Source organism: Symsagittifera roscoffensis, chromosome 10 (assembly GCF_963678635.1).
Source record: "Symsagittifera roscoffensis chromosome 10, txSymRosc1.1, whole genome shotgun sequence".
NCBI lineage: Eukaryota > Metazoa > Xenacoelomorpha > Acoela > Convolutidae > Symsagittifera > Symsagittifera roscoffensis.
The window spans coordinates 35587331-35606683 of record NC_087071.1 but is presented as its reverse complement, the minus strand read 5'-3'; the positions used below and the strand labels follow the sequence as shown (position 1 = coordinate 35606683).

General features: G+C 35.3%; 1 protein-coding gene across 1 annotated transcript in view; it reads left to right on the top strand.

The window, feature by feature from the left end:
* LOC134855135 (uncharacterized) overlaps window positions 1-19180 on the top strand; it is a 53930-nt gene extending 34750 nt beyond the window's left edge. Inside the window, exons 7-10 of the mRNA XM_063871546.1 lie at window positions 2715-2936; window positions 11881-11957; window positions 12784-12971; window positions 18911-19180. Coding sequence (XP_063727616.1) covers window positions 2715-2936; window positions 11881-11957; window positions 12784-12971; window positions 18911-19080 — 657 coding nt within the window. The 3' untranslated portion in view covers window positions 19081-19180. The remainder of the gene's footprint in view (window positions 1-2714; window positions 2937-11880; window positions 11958-12783; window positions 12972-18910) is intronic.
* The last annotated feature ends 173 nt before the right edge of the window (window positions 19181-19353 follow it).

The following is a 19353-nucleotide window of genomic DNA, read 5'->3' as shown; positions in this document are numbered from 1 at the left end:
AACTTTGAATTTTAACAAAAGTCTGGGAAGAAACAACAGCTGTGGCCAGTTGTGGATTTAGGCATGGTTGCGAACTCTCTCTCTGATTTCGCAAATCAACGCATTTGCAGGGTCGTCTAAGGTTTCTACGACATTCATTTACGACATCGATCGGCCTCAGAATATGCATATTTTTGAAGGTGGCGCCCGCTAACTAAACATGTTTTCTGGTCAAATTTTTTCAAACCATCTCAAAAAAGCCATTTTGCTGTTTTGCTGCAAACATATTCTGATTGGTTCAAAATATTTTGGAATTGAAACCAATTTAATCGTGACTAAAAGATGAACAAAAACAGAATGTCGATTTTTTTTGACCCGGACGCTAAATTTCTTTTTATTCACAAAAATTTTAATTCAAAAATATAACTTATTTTAGAATTTTCATTCTAAAATAACAGTCAAAAATCATCTTTTACACCGGCGGGCGCAAAAAAAACAATGCAACTTAGCAAAAAAATGAAATAAATTAATACTACTAAGAGGTATTAAAAAATTCTATTCACCAGGCATCACGACCTGCTCATAAAATAAAGCAATTTTACAGTTTAATACCTTGATTGTATGAAAACTGCTAATCAAACGAATGTTATACACACATTATAAGCTGTTCAGAGACATCAGCATAAATTTTCTGTCCACTCTTGTGTTTTGAAGGCACTTTCTGATCTTCAATAAAAATTTTATCAGTACAGCTTAAGGTAAAATTTGAGTTCTATGATAATCAGAAGTAGTTTTTCAATAAAACAATCCAAAAGTTTAGTTAAAAGATATGTTTTGTTTTGCAGGCAGAGTTTTTTTGTCAAAATCTAAGCCAAGCTGGATTTTTCAAATTATTTTTATAAACTGCACTGAATTGTTTTCAGCTATAAGGTCTGTGTATTTTTTGCATGTTGAAATAATTCTAATTTTTTAAAATAAACGTTAAAAAAAACAAGCTGCGTCTTTCAATCACTGTCTTTTAAAAAAAAGAAGTTTTCTAGCCCTCAATCAATTATCGCGTTTTCTACGTGAAAGAGATTACATTTGTTCACACGGCGAATCACCAGCTATGTTTTATCTGTGTGATTGTTGCCAATTCATCTATGAGTGATCTTTTATTAGAAACTGTTGATGAATGTGCTTTTTTTGAGTAAACACAATACTTCAAAGTGGAACAAAAAAAACTGATATCATTTTATGGAAAAAAAATAGCCGTACAAAACTTTCCCTCACCGAACAATTTTTTTTTCTGGCAAGAAATACTTAACTTGAAATCATCTGACTTTTTAAAATGTTTAAATCAAGCAGGAATTTTCTTAAAAATCTTTATTCTCATCCTATTTCTGATCGAAAATCTAGGCTATTTCTATTTAACAAAAATTTCCTGATGGATCTCGAACACTTGAACTACCTTTGGATTGAAGTTTGTGCTAACCGCTAGAAAACGTGACCTGATATAATAGAAAAATTTTACGAAAATTATGCAAAGTAACACTTGTTATAACAGGTGATAACTTGCATTATTTTGCTATGGCTTTTGCGTATGCTCGAGGCATGCATATCTCATTGCAGTTGAGCAGTGAACTGGTTTTGAATATTCTTTCAGAAATTGTATAATTCTAAAATAAGATGAAAAATAAATAGTTTTTTTTTACAGAAAACAAAAAAATCAGGTTAAATTATCTGGAAAAATTTTTTATCGGGATGAAAATTTTTGTTGGGTATGGCTATATATAAAACACTGATATTCAAAAGATTTCGATCTATTGTATGTTATGCAAAAAATCTTGATTTTTATTTCTCAGTTTATTTTTTCTTGCTACTAGCAATATGTTTTAAAATTTAAAAAATATATATTTTTATTCAAAAAAAATCTACATGAATTTGTTTTGACTGCTTTAGAAATAGTTTTGGCTTGCAATGCAGTCAATTTTTTTAGTTCAAATATATTTTACGCGCTGTAAAAAGAAAAGTTAAAATGTCACGCCGTTACTTTATTTTAATTGAACAAGGTAAGATGAAAAAACTAAAATAGTCAGCGCCATAATGTTAATTTCGAACAATCAGCATTTATCTCCCACAGCAGATGAAAACTAAGCATAATACTCCCGCAGAAGTGTTTTCGATGATATACCATTTAATATAATTAAAATAATTTGTTTTAAAAGCATTTCTACGCTATTTTTTGTCTTTTACCTTATTAAAAAGTTGTACATAATTTAAAAAACTTCTTTTTGAGCTGTTTTCGTTTTTACTTTACTTAAAGTTCAAATATAATTCTAAAAACTCCCTTTTTTGGATTTGCCAATAAGGGAAAATCCGATTGTAAATTGAGAATTTCAAGATACCCTTAAATGCCCCAATGACTTGCTGTCGGAGTTGTGCTATCTATTCAAGTGATTAAAATTTATTCCAATCTAGGTAGCTCTGTTGATCTGCTGACTCAAAGAGTAGAACCGCTCGGACAATTATTTACAAATTTGCGAAAAAAGTAGGAAAAAATTACCTCTAGCTTTTAGCGCCATCATTTTTGTATACAGGAAAGCTTGTCCGATATAGCGTGCCCATAATTAGCAAGATGAAAAAACTAAAACAAATTAACACTTTGTTCAAAGTATTGCTTAGAATGAACGTAATTTACAAATGAAACTTCGAAAAGTAGGTGTCATGGACATAAAAGAAACCTTTCGTTTCAGGAAGTTCCATCAGAAGATATTTTCCCGGCCGATCAATCATACAAAATCAGACTGGAAAACAAACAGAAAAAGATCGGATTCGCCCACGCAGCCTCTTCGGCTAATCAGAATATGTCTGAACTGCTCATGTACAACAACCAGCCAATGAGATACAGTGTAGAAGTGGAAATGGGAGGAAAAGATGTAGCTAGCCGATTAGTTCGCGAGGCCGATTTGTTTGAGGTTCGCAAAAATGAAAGTGGTTGTTGACTTTTGACGAAAGGATGCAATATTTGTACGCAGTGTGTTTTTTTGTCAGAACTTTAAACTCGCCGCTTTATAACGGAGTTTCCTATATCATCTGAAAAGTGTTGACTTCCTGGGCTCAAGTTTAAAAAAAAACAATTAACTGCGATCCTTTTTCGTAAAAAAGGTGGGTTCAAAAATTGCTAATTTGGATAAATAGCAATCTTTCAGCCAGTTTACTGCCTCCATATTTACAGTGCTGATTTAAATTATCTGGACAAAACGAACAAAACTTGAGTTTTCAAACGCGTTTTTCTCAAATTGGGTTAAGATTTGACAAAAAGTGAACAGGACAAAAGTTGCTTAGAATTTCACCAGAATTAATATGGTGCCATTTTTTCTCCGATATTCTCAACAAAAATTTTACCCCAAAAATGGGTCATTTTGGCTTTTTTCAATTAATCAAGAATTACGCTGAAACTACTTTGTTAATTGATGTGAAAATTATATCATAGGAAGCCTCTTACGCAGTTCAACAAAGTTTATGAAGGGTTTAATCTCCAAAAACTAGAATAAAAGAAAAATTTTTACTTGATAGTCAATAAATGTGATATAAAAACCCAGTACCTCTGTTTAAAAACAAATTTTAAATAATTTGCGCAAACTTTTGGAGATTTAACCCTTCTTAAACTTTGTTGAGCGGTGTAAGAGGCTTTTTTGTGATATAATTTTCTTATCAATTGTCATACCGCTACTGCAGTAGCAGTACTCACTATACGGTTGTACAGCCAACCTCTGGTGTTAAATCATTATTTTATGGTACGCTCAAGGTCATACATAAGTGATGACACTGAGACTAAGTGAGAGATCAGAGTACTTAACAACGATCTATCTCTCAGTACATAAGAAAACAAAGAAAAGAGAAAATCTAAATTCAATCTTCTAAATAAAGTATTGAATTCCAACTTGTTTTCAATTTGATATCGCAACGCATATCACATGGCGCAGCCAGCAGGATTCGCAGCTCAAGACAACAGAACGGATATGGGAATCCCGGTATTTTGGGCATCAGCGAATTTAGACCCTCCGTGGCAATTTAAAATTTGGTTCGAACAATTTCTCATGGCGGTTACGGTAAAAGAAAATGTGAACCCAGAGATTATTTTGGAAGAACCAAAAGACATATTAGAGGAACCACCACCACGCCCGGAAACGCCCCGGGATGGGGAGAACGAAGATGCGAGGAACGCTAGAATCCTTAGAGATAAACTAGCAAGAGACAGAGTAGCATTGGAGAACGAAGAGAAAAGAACAAGAGGCCCAAGAGTTGGACACAATGTCTTCTACAACGAAGTACAAAAGAAACTGGTGTCACGACTATTTCTATCTTTGGGCACTGAGGGAAAGAAAAGATTCCTACAGAAGAATCCGCACGCAGAAATATCAAAAATGACGTTCAGAGAAGTAACAGATCTGGCAGAAGTCTCGTTTCAAAAAGTGAAATGTGTAACCTACGAGAGATACAAGTTATTTACGAGAATGCAAGAATCTGGAGAATCTCTAGAATCATTTCACGCAGCGTTAACTGCTCAGGCAGCCAGATCAGAACTAGGAACATTGGAAAATGAAATAGTGCGAGACTTATTCATCTCGAAGATGAAGAACATGACATTACAGGATACGTTGACATTCGAAACTCTGGATCCAGAGGAAGTTCTAAAAAGAGCTATAAAATTCGAACATAGCAAGTTAACCACAATGGCATTTCAAAAGACTAATGCTGCGGCTGCAGGAGGATCAAGTAGCAATTACACATCGGGTGTAAGAATAAAACAGGAACCTGTAATGGCAGTACGAAATTTGGGGGGGAAAACCAAAACTCCAAATAGAAGAGAAAATAATAACAGACAGAATAATAACAAAAATCAAAACACGAAAACGAAACCATGTAATAGATGTGGAAGGATGTTTGAACAAGGACACCTAAAAAACTGTCCAGCGATGGGAAAGGACTGTAAAAACTGTGGTAAACCGAATCATTTCGCTAAAATGTGCAGATCACAACAAGTAAGTGAAATTGCGGAAGATTCGGAAGAATCGATAGTGGAATGCGACCAGATCAGTGAAGGTGTTGGGTCATGTAGTGAATTTGAAGTCATGTTGATACATACCCATTTACCGGAAAATGAACGAGTTTCAAAATATGTGAAAGATCGAATCAATGAAATGAGAAAAGAAACAAACGGAAAAGTGGTTAGAGTTCAGAAAATAGACTCTATTCGAGATCCAACCTTGAACCGCGTAAAGTCACTAAAGGCTATGGTACGAATAGATAGCCAGATTATTCAACTAACAGTGGATACTGGTAGTCCTGTTTCATTTCTTAACTGGGCAACGACGAAAGAAATCATGGAAAAATCAAACAAAGTGAGATTCATACCGTCCGACAAATTGAACTTACAAACCAAATTTGTGGACTACAACAAACAACCGATCAGTATCCTGGGAGCCCTAAAAACCAATCTGAGGTCAGCGGGCTGGGAAGTTAAGGGCGCAACCTTTCTGGTATCGGAGCGAAAAACTAGATGCATCATGGGATTAGACTTGCAAGGACAAGTGGGAATAGTGACTACACAAAGAACAGCGCCAAAAGAACTCACCAGGTTTGACGTGCTCATGTGCGAGCAGTCGGAAGGTTGGAAAGAAAAATTTTTCAATAAATTTAAGAACTTATTTGAAAGGCAAGGCATTTCTAAAAACCACATCGCCAGTTCAAAATTCAAATACCCACTATGTCCGATACAAGAAAAGGGGAGAAGAATCCCAATTCATATACAAGATAAAGTCGAAAAAGAAATCGAGAAGTTATTGACAGAAGGTCATATAACAAAACTTGATAAGTGTACAAGTGATTGCTTTATCGCCCCGATTGTGATAACAGTAAAAAAGGACGACTCAATAAAATTGGCAATGGACGCGAAACCAATCAATAGACAATTGTTTAAAAACAAATACCAAATGCCGAATGTAGACGAACTTATTGATGGGGTAAGCCAGATTGTAACCGAAAACAAAAAGGGTACGCTATATTTTTCGGTGTTAGATTTGAAATATGCGTACAGTCAACTAAAATTGGCTGCGGATACAGCTAGGCAATGTAATTTTAACATTGTGGGCGGAAAAGCAACCGGAACTTACAGATTCTTGACAGGATTCTACGGACTAGCAGATATGCCAGCTGAATTTCAAAAGGCTATGGATAGAACCATCAATCATGCTAAAAACACATTCTGTTTCCTGGATGACATACTTATTGTGTCAAAGGGAAGTGAAACAGAACATGCCAACCTAGTAGAAGCAGTATTAAAGAAATTGGATGCGGAAAATTTGGCACTGAAACTATCAAAATGTGAATTTTTTAAACAAGAAGTGAATTGGTTGGGTCATCATCTCTCAGAAGAAGGAGTTAGACCGAAGATCACTAAAACGGAAGCGGTAGTAAACTTAAACCCGCCGAAATCCCTAAAACAACTAAGGTCATTTCTAGGAAGCATAAATCATCTAGCTAAATTTATACCTAACGTAGCAAGTCTGACAGAAAAATTAAGACCTCTTCTTAAAGAAGAAAATCAAAAGAAAAAGTTAAAAAACATGAAACTCCCGGTGAAAAAATTCGAGTGGGGGGATGTTCACACAGAAGCATTTAATGCTATAAAAGGAGCTGTGGCAAATATTACGAAAGTGCATTATTATGATGCAAATCGACAAACACGAGTTAAGTGCGATGCTAGCCATGATGGACTAGGGTCCACTTTAGAACAACAAAATGATGAAGGGTTGTGGGTCCCAATTTCGTTCGCATCTCGATACCTAAATGCTCAAGAAAAAAAATATTCAACAAATGAGCTGGAACTATTGGCAGTTGTTTGGGCAGTAGACAGATATAAACACTATCTTCTGGGGAAACCATTTACCATCGCAACTGACCATAAAGCTCTTACAACAGCATTGGATGTTAATCAATCAAACAAGACCTATCAGTCACGCTTAACAACCCGGTGGGTTGACGGGTTACTGCCATATCAGTTCAACATAGTTCACATTCCGGGGAGGGACATGGGCATAGTTGATTATTTATCGCGTGATCCTTTCAATGATCCCTGGCCCGAATCAGAATTAGACGACAAGTTTGTAGTAGCTACGATAAACTCCTTTCATGAAGCGTTCGACTGCTGGAACAGTAGGCTTAAAGATTCAAGTTCGCTCAACCGGAACGAAAACGTTCTAGAATGTTCTAGAAGGAATGTTAGGAAACAGTCATCAAGTAATGGTTGCTATAGCAACCAAAACGGTCAAAATCGAACAAAGCTCGACCGGAACGAGAGAAAAAAGTTTCCACGACTGCAAAAACAGCTAAACACAACAGTTCAACAGAAACAAATCACTTTTTCGTCAAATCAACTCAGCAAACAGTCAGTCTCAAAAAATTGCAAAATAAAAAAACGACCAGTACCGGAAAAAATAGAAAAAACAGACTCAAGAATCGAGATGTCAGAAAATACAAACAAAACATACGACTGGTGGTCCAGCTCACCACAAGATTGGCGGAATGAGGAGCGTGAAGAAAGCTTAATGGACCCAAAGTGGAACCGATCATTTTCCACCAACAACGAACTCTCGGGAGAAGAGGAAATCACAGAGACAGTACAACGTACAAGAAAGATTATACGAGGAGGAAGAAAAAATAGGGACAGCTCAGACAGCGAAACACGTCAACAACAACGAGTAAAATGGTCGCTGGAACCGGAGAAACAACGAATAGCGGACCAAAGACTGCTCTCTTTCTGGCAATTAATAGGCGGAGAAAACAATGTTCAGGAAAATCGAGAACTGGTGGCCGATACTCAAGAAGTCAGAGAAAATCTGGAAGACGAATTCAATCCAATATCGTCAAAACCGATCGCATCGACAGATCGAAAACTCAGTGAGGTGAACGTAATAGAAGTCGACCTAACAACCACAGAAGAGGCGGAGAGTGAGGAGGAAGTGTGCTCAATCCAACCGCCAAAGAATCTAGGAAAGTTAAGGCTGCAGAAGCAGCAACAAGTAGAGACTCTGGACAACCTCGCAAAACTGTTCGACAAAAACTTACTAGCAGAACTGACCACAGAAGACACGTGGATGGACCGCCTCAGGAGAGTGATAGAGAGAGGGGACAAACAAGGATTCGAACTGATGGGACCCTATACAAATCCGTTGTGGTCGCAGATGGCAGTTCAGGACGACTGCATCTTGGTGAATAATCGGCTAGCAGTACCAGTTCAACTACGACAAGCTGTCCTGAAACGAATACATCGGGGACACCCAGGACAGGAAGCGATGTTGGGAGCAGCGCAATATCTGTGGTGGCCACACATGAATAAGGACATCGTGAATTTGGCAGAGGAGTGCCGTAGTTGTACCAGATATGGTAAGAATGTAAAATACCTTATTTCGAAAAATTCGTCAAAACCACTACCACTGCTCACGCAGCCGGGACAGGAGGTACAACTAGACTATGCGGGGCCTATAGAAAATCAAAAAGGAAAAAAAATCTATCTTTTAGTAGCTATTGATCGATTCTCAAAATTTCCATCTGTGAAGGTTACAAAATCCACAAGCGGAAAAAGCACAGTAAAATTCTTGAGATCATATATCGACACTCATGGAGTCCCTGAATCAATTCGTTCGGATCAATTTCAGGCTTTAAGGGAAAAACTCTAAAAAAATTTTGTTCGGAACTCAATATCGAGCAAAAATTCTGTCCGGTGGGGGATCACAGAGGTTGTGGGTTGGTTGAACGTACAATTCAAACAATAAAGAGAAGACTGGGAGTGATGATGCTCGATGAAAATAATAAATCAATCAAATTATGTCTCAGTATTATAATGCGAGATTTACGATGGAACAAGCAGAAAACAATTCAAGTATCCCCGTTCCAAGCACATTTCGGCAGACTACCAAAAACAGAATTTAAAATTGTGAGGGATAGGTTTTTAAATAATTCTGATTCTTTAGACAAACAACACTTGGAACGCTCAGCACTGACTGCGTCTCAAATGAAAAGGAGGATTGACCAGTCAAGAGAGAATCTCAAGATAGTGCGCAAGGGACAACTGAGCAGGGATACAAGCCCACTGCACAAGCAGCAGCTAACATCGGACAGAGACAAAGAAAGAGCCAAAGCCCTAAAGGAATTGTTGGAGGCAAACGCCCGTTGGAACTACGAAAGAAGGGACGCAGCTAAAAATGACATCAGGAAATTAGTGGACGAGACAGGTCAACTCAATCCCGACCTTCGAAAAGAAATGATTTACTCTTGGGAAAAAGGATTTGTGGAAGATAAAGTAGAAAACCAATGCAAGTCACCACCCAAGACAATACTTAGAAAGGACCCCCTCAGGAAAAGCGGACAAGCCCTAACCAGACCACTAAAGGGGAAAATAGCTTCAGAAACGGAATCAACAATTAAGACATCGGCCGGTTCTATCTATAGAAAATCGGACATAGCTCAATCAAAAACCGTACTTACACAAGAAAAACAGAGAAGCACAAGTAAAAGTCCATCGTCGGAACCTACAAAAAAGTTCAAACGAGTCAGTTCTCCAGAACTACTAGAGGAGTTGGAATCGGAGGACGAACTCCAAAGAGAAATGGAAATCGCAAATGAAATGGACCCAATAGAGCGCTTTCAGAAGAGCCAAACAATCGTCACTTCTAAGGACACGGAAGCCGGGGGAGGATTGAATCTTGCTATAAAAAGAGCAAAACCAAACTTGGCGGGACCAAAATCATCAGAGGAAATAATCACGAACAAGCCGGAAAAAAGCGGAAAAGAGAAGAAAGGCCGAAGCAAACAACAACAGGGGACAAACACAAACCAAACTGTGACTGCAGTCAACTCGGAACAAGAGCAAGCAATATCTAAGCCGGATTCGGTCACAGTAGATACCAAAATCCAGTCGAGTTCCACGCCGAAAACCAAACAGCGTCCGAAACTGAAGGGCATTGACGCGCACACCCCTCTTGAAGATATAGTAGAGACTTTTCACAATAGAAATTTGGCACCATCTGACTGGGAAAAGTACGCGGACCAATTGTTAAAAAGAGGAGTGCAGCGAGTTGCGGATGAACTTAGAGAAAATCCTCAAAAAGGCTCAGAATTGGATACGAATTTCGAACCACCACAAGGATTCTCGGACGAATCAAGTGCGGAAGAGTCAGGTGTTCGAAGGAGTTCAAGACAAACAAAAAATAAAGAACCCAAACGTTTCGGAGATCCGATAAAACATTCAATCAAAGAAATATCCGAAAATCTTACAGGCAGAAGTCTTTTGAAGGAGGCACTTAAAGAATACAGAAACCAGCTGAGAGAGTTCAAAGATCGGGAAGACAGACCTTTGGAATCAAAAGTGCGGCGACTCGAAAGACATTTATTTATGCGAAAATTCGGATATGCCACTTTAGATGAAGGAGTAGATTGGAACCCGAGTTGGGAAATTGAGCTAGAGGAAAACTGAAATCTACATAGTCCAAAAACTGTCATTCATCTTAAGAACTTCCTTCCGAACTGAGTAAATTAAAACTCTTTTAAATAAATTATCCTACTGATGTTGTATAATTTATTTCTTTCACCGAGGGGGGTGTGTCATACCGCTACTGCAGTAGCAGTACTCACTATACGGTTGTACAGCCAACCTCTGGTGTTAAATCATTATTTTATGGTACGCTCAAGGTCATACATAAGTGATGACACTGAGACTAAGTGAGAGATCAGAGTACTTAACAACGATCTATCTCTCAGTACATAAGAAAACAAAGAAAAGAGAAAATCTAAATTCAATCTTCTAAATAAAGTATTGAATTCCAACTTGTTTTCAATTTGATATCGCAACGCATATCACATCAATTAACTAAGTATTTTTAGCCTAATTCTTGATTAATTGAAAAAAGCCAAAATGACCCATTTTTGGGGTAAAAATTTGGTTACGAATTTCGTAGAACAAATTACACCATATTAATTCTGAGGAAATACTAAGCAACTTTTGTTCTCTTCACTTTTTGTCTAATCTTAACCCAATTTGAAAAAAACGCGTTTGAAAACTCAAATTTTGTTCATTTTGTCCGGATATTTTAAATCAGCACTGTACTCCTACGTTAAAATTTGAATCAACTTAAACCGATTTTTAAGACAATATAATAGTTTTTTCCAAGACAGTTAAAAATGCTGAAACCGTAACCTTAATTTGTCAGTGTGTGTGGGTGTGTGTGGGGGGGGGGGTTTGAAAATTCTTTACTAGGTATCACAGGTGATAACATTTTTCAAGAATTTTGATAAAATGCCTGTATTATCATAAGAGTTCAAAGACATATCTCAAAATGATCATTTTTTTCCTTTTCAAATGACCGCTACAAGCAATAGCAAAGCTTAAACCGTAAAGACCTCCCTTATATTTAATGGAATTGGAAAAAAAAGAAATGTTGTGCCATGTCGTAAAAACTAGCGGATTGCAACACAGACAAAGGGGTTTAAATCAATATTTAATAAAAACAAACAAAGGAACCAAACAACAAGAAAAAACACATTTTTTCTCTTTTTCCAAAATGCAAATGATAGAGATTAAAATCTCAATTACGGTTCTTCAAAAAAAGCATATACAGAACTTGAAGCAAACCAACCAGTAGAACAGATAAATTTTTAATTCAAAAATGCTAAAAATTCACATCTAATTTTTTGATTATTTTTTAAATTTTTAATTGAAGTTGATTAAATTCTGGAGCACTTCAAACAATTGAGACAATGTTGAGTAGTTATCACAGTTGGGAAAAACCAGATCCTATTTACCTATACAATGTCCGCAGTAGAACTTTCACACATTCTGAAGAGTACAATTTTCTCCAGAATAAAGAAGAGAGGAGCAAACATGGGAATGAGAAAGGGTTCATGAGTCATCGGCCGAAGACACACAATGACTTCACGTGAGATCTTAATTTTTTTCAACACAACTTCGTATTGTTTTTTTTTCATACAGTTTATTTCAATGTTTTGTTCCCATAATTAAAAATAAGGTTGACAGTTGAAAAAGACACACAATGTTTCCACAGTTCATAAAATATATTTAAATAAATTAAATCAAATTAGAAATAACCTGCAGCAAAATTGGGAATATTTTTGCAGTCGAAATGGTCCTAATGGTTGTTTGGTAGAAAATACGAAAAAATTGACTAAAAAATGGACTCATTATACCCTTCTTGACAGAAAATTTTTCCAAATGAAGCTGTTACTCAAAAACGAGATTTATCAATTACTATTTTTCCAGCATGCAGCTGTTCAAAAACTTTTGATTGAAGACTAGTAAGAAATAAGATTTGAAATTCAGAGCAGACCTGATATAATCGACTGAACGAAATAAGAGAATTTTGAGGTATTTGAAATCAAGTGGAGCAACAACTTTTTACCATGGTTACTTTAAACCTTCAGGTTCTTACTTCTTTATGTGCATAAATGCTCAGTTGTTCAAGTAATGCTGCTTTGAAAAAAATCATGCACTTGATAATTCCTGCTTTCAAACACGCCTGTTGGGATAACTTTCAATTTTTACGACAATTTTTTTTCAACTCTCATATCTTAATTGTTTCTCGTTTTTAATAATTAGGTTCATTCCGTGAGGAACTCAATAAAATAGCTCACCGTCAACTTAAAAATGATGACAAAAAAATGAACTTTTGAACAAATTTGCCAATTACTGATCACATGCAAGATCGCGTGATTTTGCCAATTACTGATCACGTGATAAATTTTCAGCAATCTAGTGTTTGCGACTGAGCGCCAGTTGAGCTCTCGGCCCACCTTCGCAGCGAAACACAAGGCAGCCAGCACCAAGAACAAACTAACTCCCCCTCAGCCCCTGGTGTCCAGAGTAGACCACTCAGCCATTGCCAGTGCGAGACTGTTCTCTGCCAAACACCAACAGGTGGAAGGACTCATGAAAGGTTACTCATAGCTATTATGATTTCACTAACTACTTATTTCAGTTTTTTTTGATAAGAAATTAACGAAATGAAAATAAAGAAAAGAAATAAGCGCTTTCTGTTCCGACCATAGTAGAGCAGAATGTCGTTTTTTTTTCTGCGTTTTGTGATAAAAAGATCTGAACGAAAAACCATAACTTAGAGATATTAATCAGTCATAGTAAGCTAGGCTAATTAGAAAACAATTTTGATTGACAAATGACTAGAAAAAAGTTTTTATAAAAACTTCAAAACTTTTTTTGCAATTTTTTTTGATTTGTTTGAAGTTTTTGATTCCCAAGAAGCCGCTAAGAAACTCGAGTGAAAATAAATTCTTACGGCCTAAATAAAGCATAGATAAGCTATTGTAATAAGCCTGGTCTCTCACCTTATTAGCTCGAAATTACAACAAAAATAAAAAAAAATTCAAACCGGTTTTTCTCGACACTAGGAAAATTTTTAATGTCGTTCCAATGGCAGCTAAAAGGGTCCAATGGTTCAATTTATTCCCAAGATTTTTTGTGGTACCTGATTTTGAGTGTAAACCAAAAAAAACTAAAGCACACCTGAATTCAAAGTTCCTCGCTATCTTTCAAATGGTTGAAAATTGCTCGCGAAAACAAACTTCAAATCTGTACAACAAAGATATCTGGTAGCTGTTTAAGTAGCACATATTGGTACTGTATGTAGAGAAATGATTGAAATTGAAAAAATTTCAGTAAAAACGTTTAAAAAAAGTTTTTTTGAAAGATTTGCGAAACGAAAAAATGATTGATCATCTAAACCGATCTCTACAAAAAAACGAGAAAACTGAGTATTAAAATCTCCTGAAAATTACATCTGACTTTTGTCCGAAAAACATTCTCAAAAAGGCAATTCACATGGAAGAAAGAGGATGTCTTCAATTATCCCCTTTGTAAAAACGGGGGGGGGGGCGGTGTCGGTCTTGGTTGCTGATACGTTACTAAGTATAAACTGCATTTATGCTTAATCTGAATGAGTTCATTAAAGATGTTCAAGTTTGTCATTTGGTACCAAAGTGGGGCGGGGGATAAATAAAGAGACCGCGGAAAGACATGTCATCTTAAGTTGTAAGCGATTTGTTTTACACAATCCTGAAGTAGAGATTATTTTTAGCACCGAGATAAAAAGAGACTAATTTTAGTATCGACAATGGTTACAATTTATAAATTGCGTCGCTTTTAATATACAAACTAACATACTACCTTTTAGGACCTTTTATATTTCAAACAAAAATTGCCCCTGAAAAAGTTTCCGCTCGGAACTTTAATTGTTTCAAATTTTCCTGACGTTATAAGCATTAAAAACTTATAAAAAATGACCGCTACGTCTTCTCATCAATTTGAGGTCTAAGAATACGCTTTAAAAGGTTTCACAAATTCCCTAATATTTGTTGAACAAGAAGCGAAAAATTCAATAAGCACATTAAATCGCCACTTCCTTTCATGAAGCGAAGCAAACACAATCTTCGAGGATGCGTAATCAGTACAAAAGGCTTTTTATAACCTGATATTCAAGGTATCAGATGAATTCTTTTAATATTTGATATGCATTTTTTTTTATCTGGAAGGTTATATGATAGGAAGCTTTTTGTCCTGAGGCTTCTTAATTCTGAACGATTTTCTGAAATTTCAGTTACACACAATGCCAAACGTACTTGAGAGTAACTTATGCGTATTTCCTTGCAAAAAGACAATATTTGGACTTTGTTTGGCAAAATTAGTTCAAAACCCTATTTGACCGTTAAGAGAGATAGTTGAAACGAAAGGATAAAAAAACGTCCTTTTGAACAATTAATTGGTAACTTCGCAAAAGGCGTAAATCCGAGATGGCGTAAAAAGAAAATTTTTACCGTATGGCATAAATTTCCATTTTTCATCGAAACTCAAAGACTTTCTATTAACTAATATTTCTCTTTTTTATCAGGAACGGTAACATATGAACCAGATTTGGAATTCGATTGAAATGTTTGCTGGAAATCAAAAATTAAAATCAAACTTGTGCTTTTCAGAAGATTCTTAACCTTTTTCAAGATAAAAAATCAATTAACAATTGAACTGATAATTTACTTCTTTTCATACCTTTTTTATCAAACAAAGTTCTCTCGAAAAAAATGTTTCAATGCATTTTGCATGGATTTAATGCCGTGTGGGATTTTTTTTGGCATCTGGGAATTATGCAATTTGAGACGTAATCGTCAACTAAGTCCCATCAATTTAAAAACTGAATGGCATTATTATGTTGTGTTGAAAGTTTTTGCTAAAAATCTGATGAGCTTGAAATTTTACTATCGTTCCGCCCACTGAAAAAGTAAGAACTTTGTCTTTGGATGTGTTTTAATTATTTCCACAAAAAATCTTCAAAAAGTTTCTAGTGGTACATTATATAAAACACTTTTCAGTCGTTTTTTGAACAATATTTAAAAGTTTTGCCATTATCAAAATATACAGTTTGAAATGCTTACATCTTAGTCTAATTTAAAATACGTAGAGCAAGTATATACGCTTGTTCGATGAAGCAGTGCATAACTTAAAAAACTAAGTTTTATCAAAAAACAACAAATTTCAAATTTTCGAAGCTTCATGCAGCGCTTTCCTGGTAAATGAAAAATAAAATCCTTCAATTTTTTTTCGACTTTTTTTTCTAAAAAAAAAAACGGTTGTCACTTAGAGCTAATGATATTGTTTTCTGATATTGACCAAAGCCTAGCTTAGTTCCTCGATCCACTCCGCGCATAAAAACACATGTTATTTTTATCTTTATTGTTTTTAAAATTTAACGTGGGTCGAAGCGTCCTTATGCTGTACAACTACTCTATATTGTTCTAAGCCTAAATATTTTGCTCAAAAATTTTTTTTGTTAAGGTTGAAAATTTTTTTTAGAAAGAAATCAATATGCCTGGGCTTGTTATTAAAAATGTATTGAGTCATTGGCTTTCATTTGCTTTTAAACTATACCTTATTGAAAGGTTTTAAGAAAATCAGAAAGAAAACTTTTCTTTTTCCACATTTTGGATCCTGTTTCTTTTTTTAGTCTAATTTCTTATCCCGACGGTTTAATCTTGTTTTTTTTCAAAAGTGAGACCACCACTCTGAAATGAATTTGTGACCCAATCGTCAGAAATTAAGGGAAATTTTTTTGACAATAAACAAAATTATCAGCTGCGTAGTTTTCTTGATGTTTCTCACTCTCTCTCTCTCGCTCTCTCTCTTTCTCTTTCTCTTCTTCTTTCTGTAAATACAGTTAAATAACCACCCTACGCCAGAACGCTACCCAACCACCTGAAGACACTGAAAAAATTTCAAAAAACTGATGAGTTGAATGAATTAAACTTTCTGATTGAAATCTGCTGTTGATACAAATTATAGAATATACGACACTCCGGATAGCACAAAAAATTAAGCAAGTTCACACTACAGATATCTGCAGGACAGATTCGCTGAAGACACGAAATTTCTTGTGAGTTATTTGATGGTACAATCACTTAGCAACAGTCTAGTGCCAGGTAATTTCAAATTGAAGACTTGGCAATTCCATATAACTTGTTAATCTTGTTAATCCGGTAAACTTCGACTAAAACTTCAAGATGGAAATTATTTTTGCTTTCAAAAACTGATTTGGAGTTTGAAATGAAAAACAAAGAGGAAAAAAATTGAAGAAAAAAATGAATAAGAAAAAGTATGAAATGAATTATTTTTCAATTTTGTCGTTCTTTTATTCTTCCTTTTTCATAAAAAATAAAAAGATTTGTTTAACCTCTTGTATCTTGTCAATAAAACCAATTTAGTAGCCTCAGTTCAGTTTGCATCATTTCGCCGGCCTCTTAAGAAAGTTTTAAGAACTCAGCACATCGAGCCTAAATTGTTCAAAATTGGCCGTTTAAGTAATTTTCAAAACCACCAATATACTACAAAAAGTGATCACTCCATTTTATTTTTACAATATTTATACCTTGCATTATAAGAACCTCCATAAACTGCGCTCCACTACACTACAATTCTCAAAATGCCTTACATTACACCGGCAAAAATGCATTTTTTTATTTGAGTTCAGGGTAGCAATACTTTTAAACGGTATCGAAAAATTTGTCAAAATTGCTGATTTAAAATTTCAAAAAATTTCTGTAGAAATGCAATGGCAAACTTACCATTTCTGTTCCTTTTTCGAAAATCCGAGCTGTAAGATAAAATGCTGAGATCTGGACAACTCGTTTAAGTGATAAAAAAATGAATAATTCTGAAACAGTTTGAAATGAGTTGTATACCCAACTGTTTCAGCATTCATGTTAATGTTATCGTTCGGCTTTGCTCTGACCTTCAACGGGGACGAAAATTTGTACTCGGGTTGCTCTTTTTCTTCGATTTTGAACTTACAGTTTTTGACAATGTTTTTGTCTGAAATATATTGACGCACTCAGCATAAAATTTTTAAAAAAAGATGTTTAACCTGCCTGTGATCATACTATGAAAAAACCGTCAATTTTTTCCGATCTGAGATAATCAAAGTTTGCAACTTGTCAGTTTTCATCGCGTAGAAAACATCCGGCTCAGAATTTGTTCCACATAGTTTTGTGGTAAGATAATTGGGCCAAAAAATGCGGTACTTTTATGAAACATTCTACTAGACTCTGCACTAGGGGCTATTTTTCAACAACTGAATTTTTAATGTTTTTTTTTTAATCTTTAGGTCTGAATTTTTTTTTCAAGATGTCTTAGTGGAAGCCGGAATTTTTTGAATTTCGCTCTCATTTGATCAGTCTTGAAATTTTCAAAAATTTTATGTCTCCAACTGAAACCTATCCGAACACGGAAAAACTAAATACATTTAAGTGAATATTCTTGTTCAAAAAAACTATAAACAGCAGAAATAACAGAAAAAATGAGTTACATTTTCTAGAGCAAAGTGTTATAAATAGCTTGTTCACACAAAATCAGGCATGAACTTAGCCATGTGCGAAAAACCTCGCCGCAACAGAACAGACAATCAAATTAATTGATATTCGAAGATTTTGTATAAATGGAACCTGCATGATTATTATCATTTTTCATAACTTTTGTTAATGAATTGTTCTACGAACTAACAACACGGCTAGGGGGATAAATTCACGCGTACCACTGGCCATTGGGGTCAAGGTTGAAGCTTTGAGTGTTTCTATTTATTAAGTTAACTTCCAATTTGCGATGACCTGGGAATCTACGACATTTCCGATCAATAAACAAAGCTGTACTAAATCGCTTCATTACGAGGCCAAAAGGTGCACTGGATAGGTGTCCATATTTCTGTCGGTATGTTTCTGGAGACAAAATATTCCAAAATGTAAGATGATTCCACCTACAAAAATTCCGTGGATTCAGCGTACAATTACCTGTAACGTAAATTTTGTGGGCAAAATAGTTTTGTTGCGGATTCCACAGCGAGCGAATTTAAGTAGTTGTTCCGGATTGCGCAAATGTATTTGTATTCCACGACAGCCTAAATTGACTATACACATATGCTAATAATTGTTTATGGATTCCACAAACTCTTCCGGATTCCGCAAAGTTCTTTGCGGATTGCACAAACTCTGTTGTGGATTCCGCTAAATAGCCTGTTTTTTGAGCAATTTTGAGAAAAAAAGGTTTTAGTTATTTGTCTTTGGATTCCGAAACAGCAAAGAAGATCAAAGAAAAGTAGTGTTTTTGCGGATTTTGCAACACTTCTGTTTTGACTATGGCGGAATCCGTTTACAATTCACAAAAAGCACAGTTTGGCCTCGTAATGTTTTCACCCAAAATACGTTGTCGAAAACTAAACCATGATTAAAGAACAAGTCAAGATTGCGCTGTTAAAAATGCTCCTGCTCAAGTAAATGTTTTTTAAGATAAATACTTTTTCTAATTTTTCTGAAAATTTTATTTCAGATGAGAGGTTCAAAAAGGAACACTTGAAACCGCTGCGAAAGAGTTCAGCGCCTGCAAAACAGACCTCAAGTTGGAATCCACTCACTTTAGCCGAAATAGTCGACACAATTGATCTGAGCGCGAGCAAAGGAATACAGTCAACATTGAGGAAACCACTTTCTGCTTCATGAGCAAACGGCTACTTGGACTATCAACCTGTTATATAATGTCAAAACTCTTGAATTGTGTTAGTTACTAACAAATTTCAAAATTTTACGTTTCAAAAAAAATATTACCAATTCATTTTTTCACAGAATGAATCATTTTGACGATTCCAAAATATTTACAACTCGATAAAAAATTAGTGTGTGTCGATCATAATAATTTATTTATTTTTTATTTTCGAGCCAAAGTTTATAACCATACATTCAATGAAAATGTACGTTTACAATAAAACTCGGCTG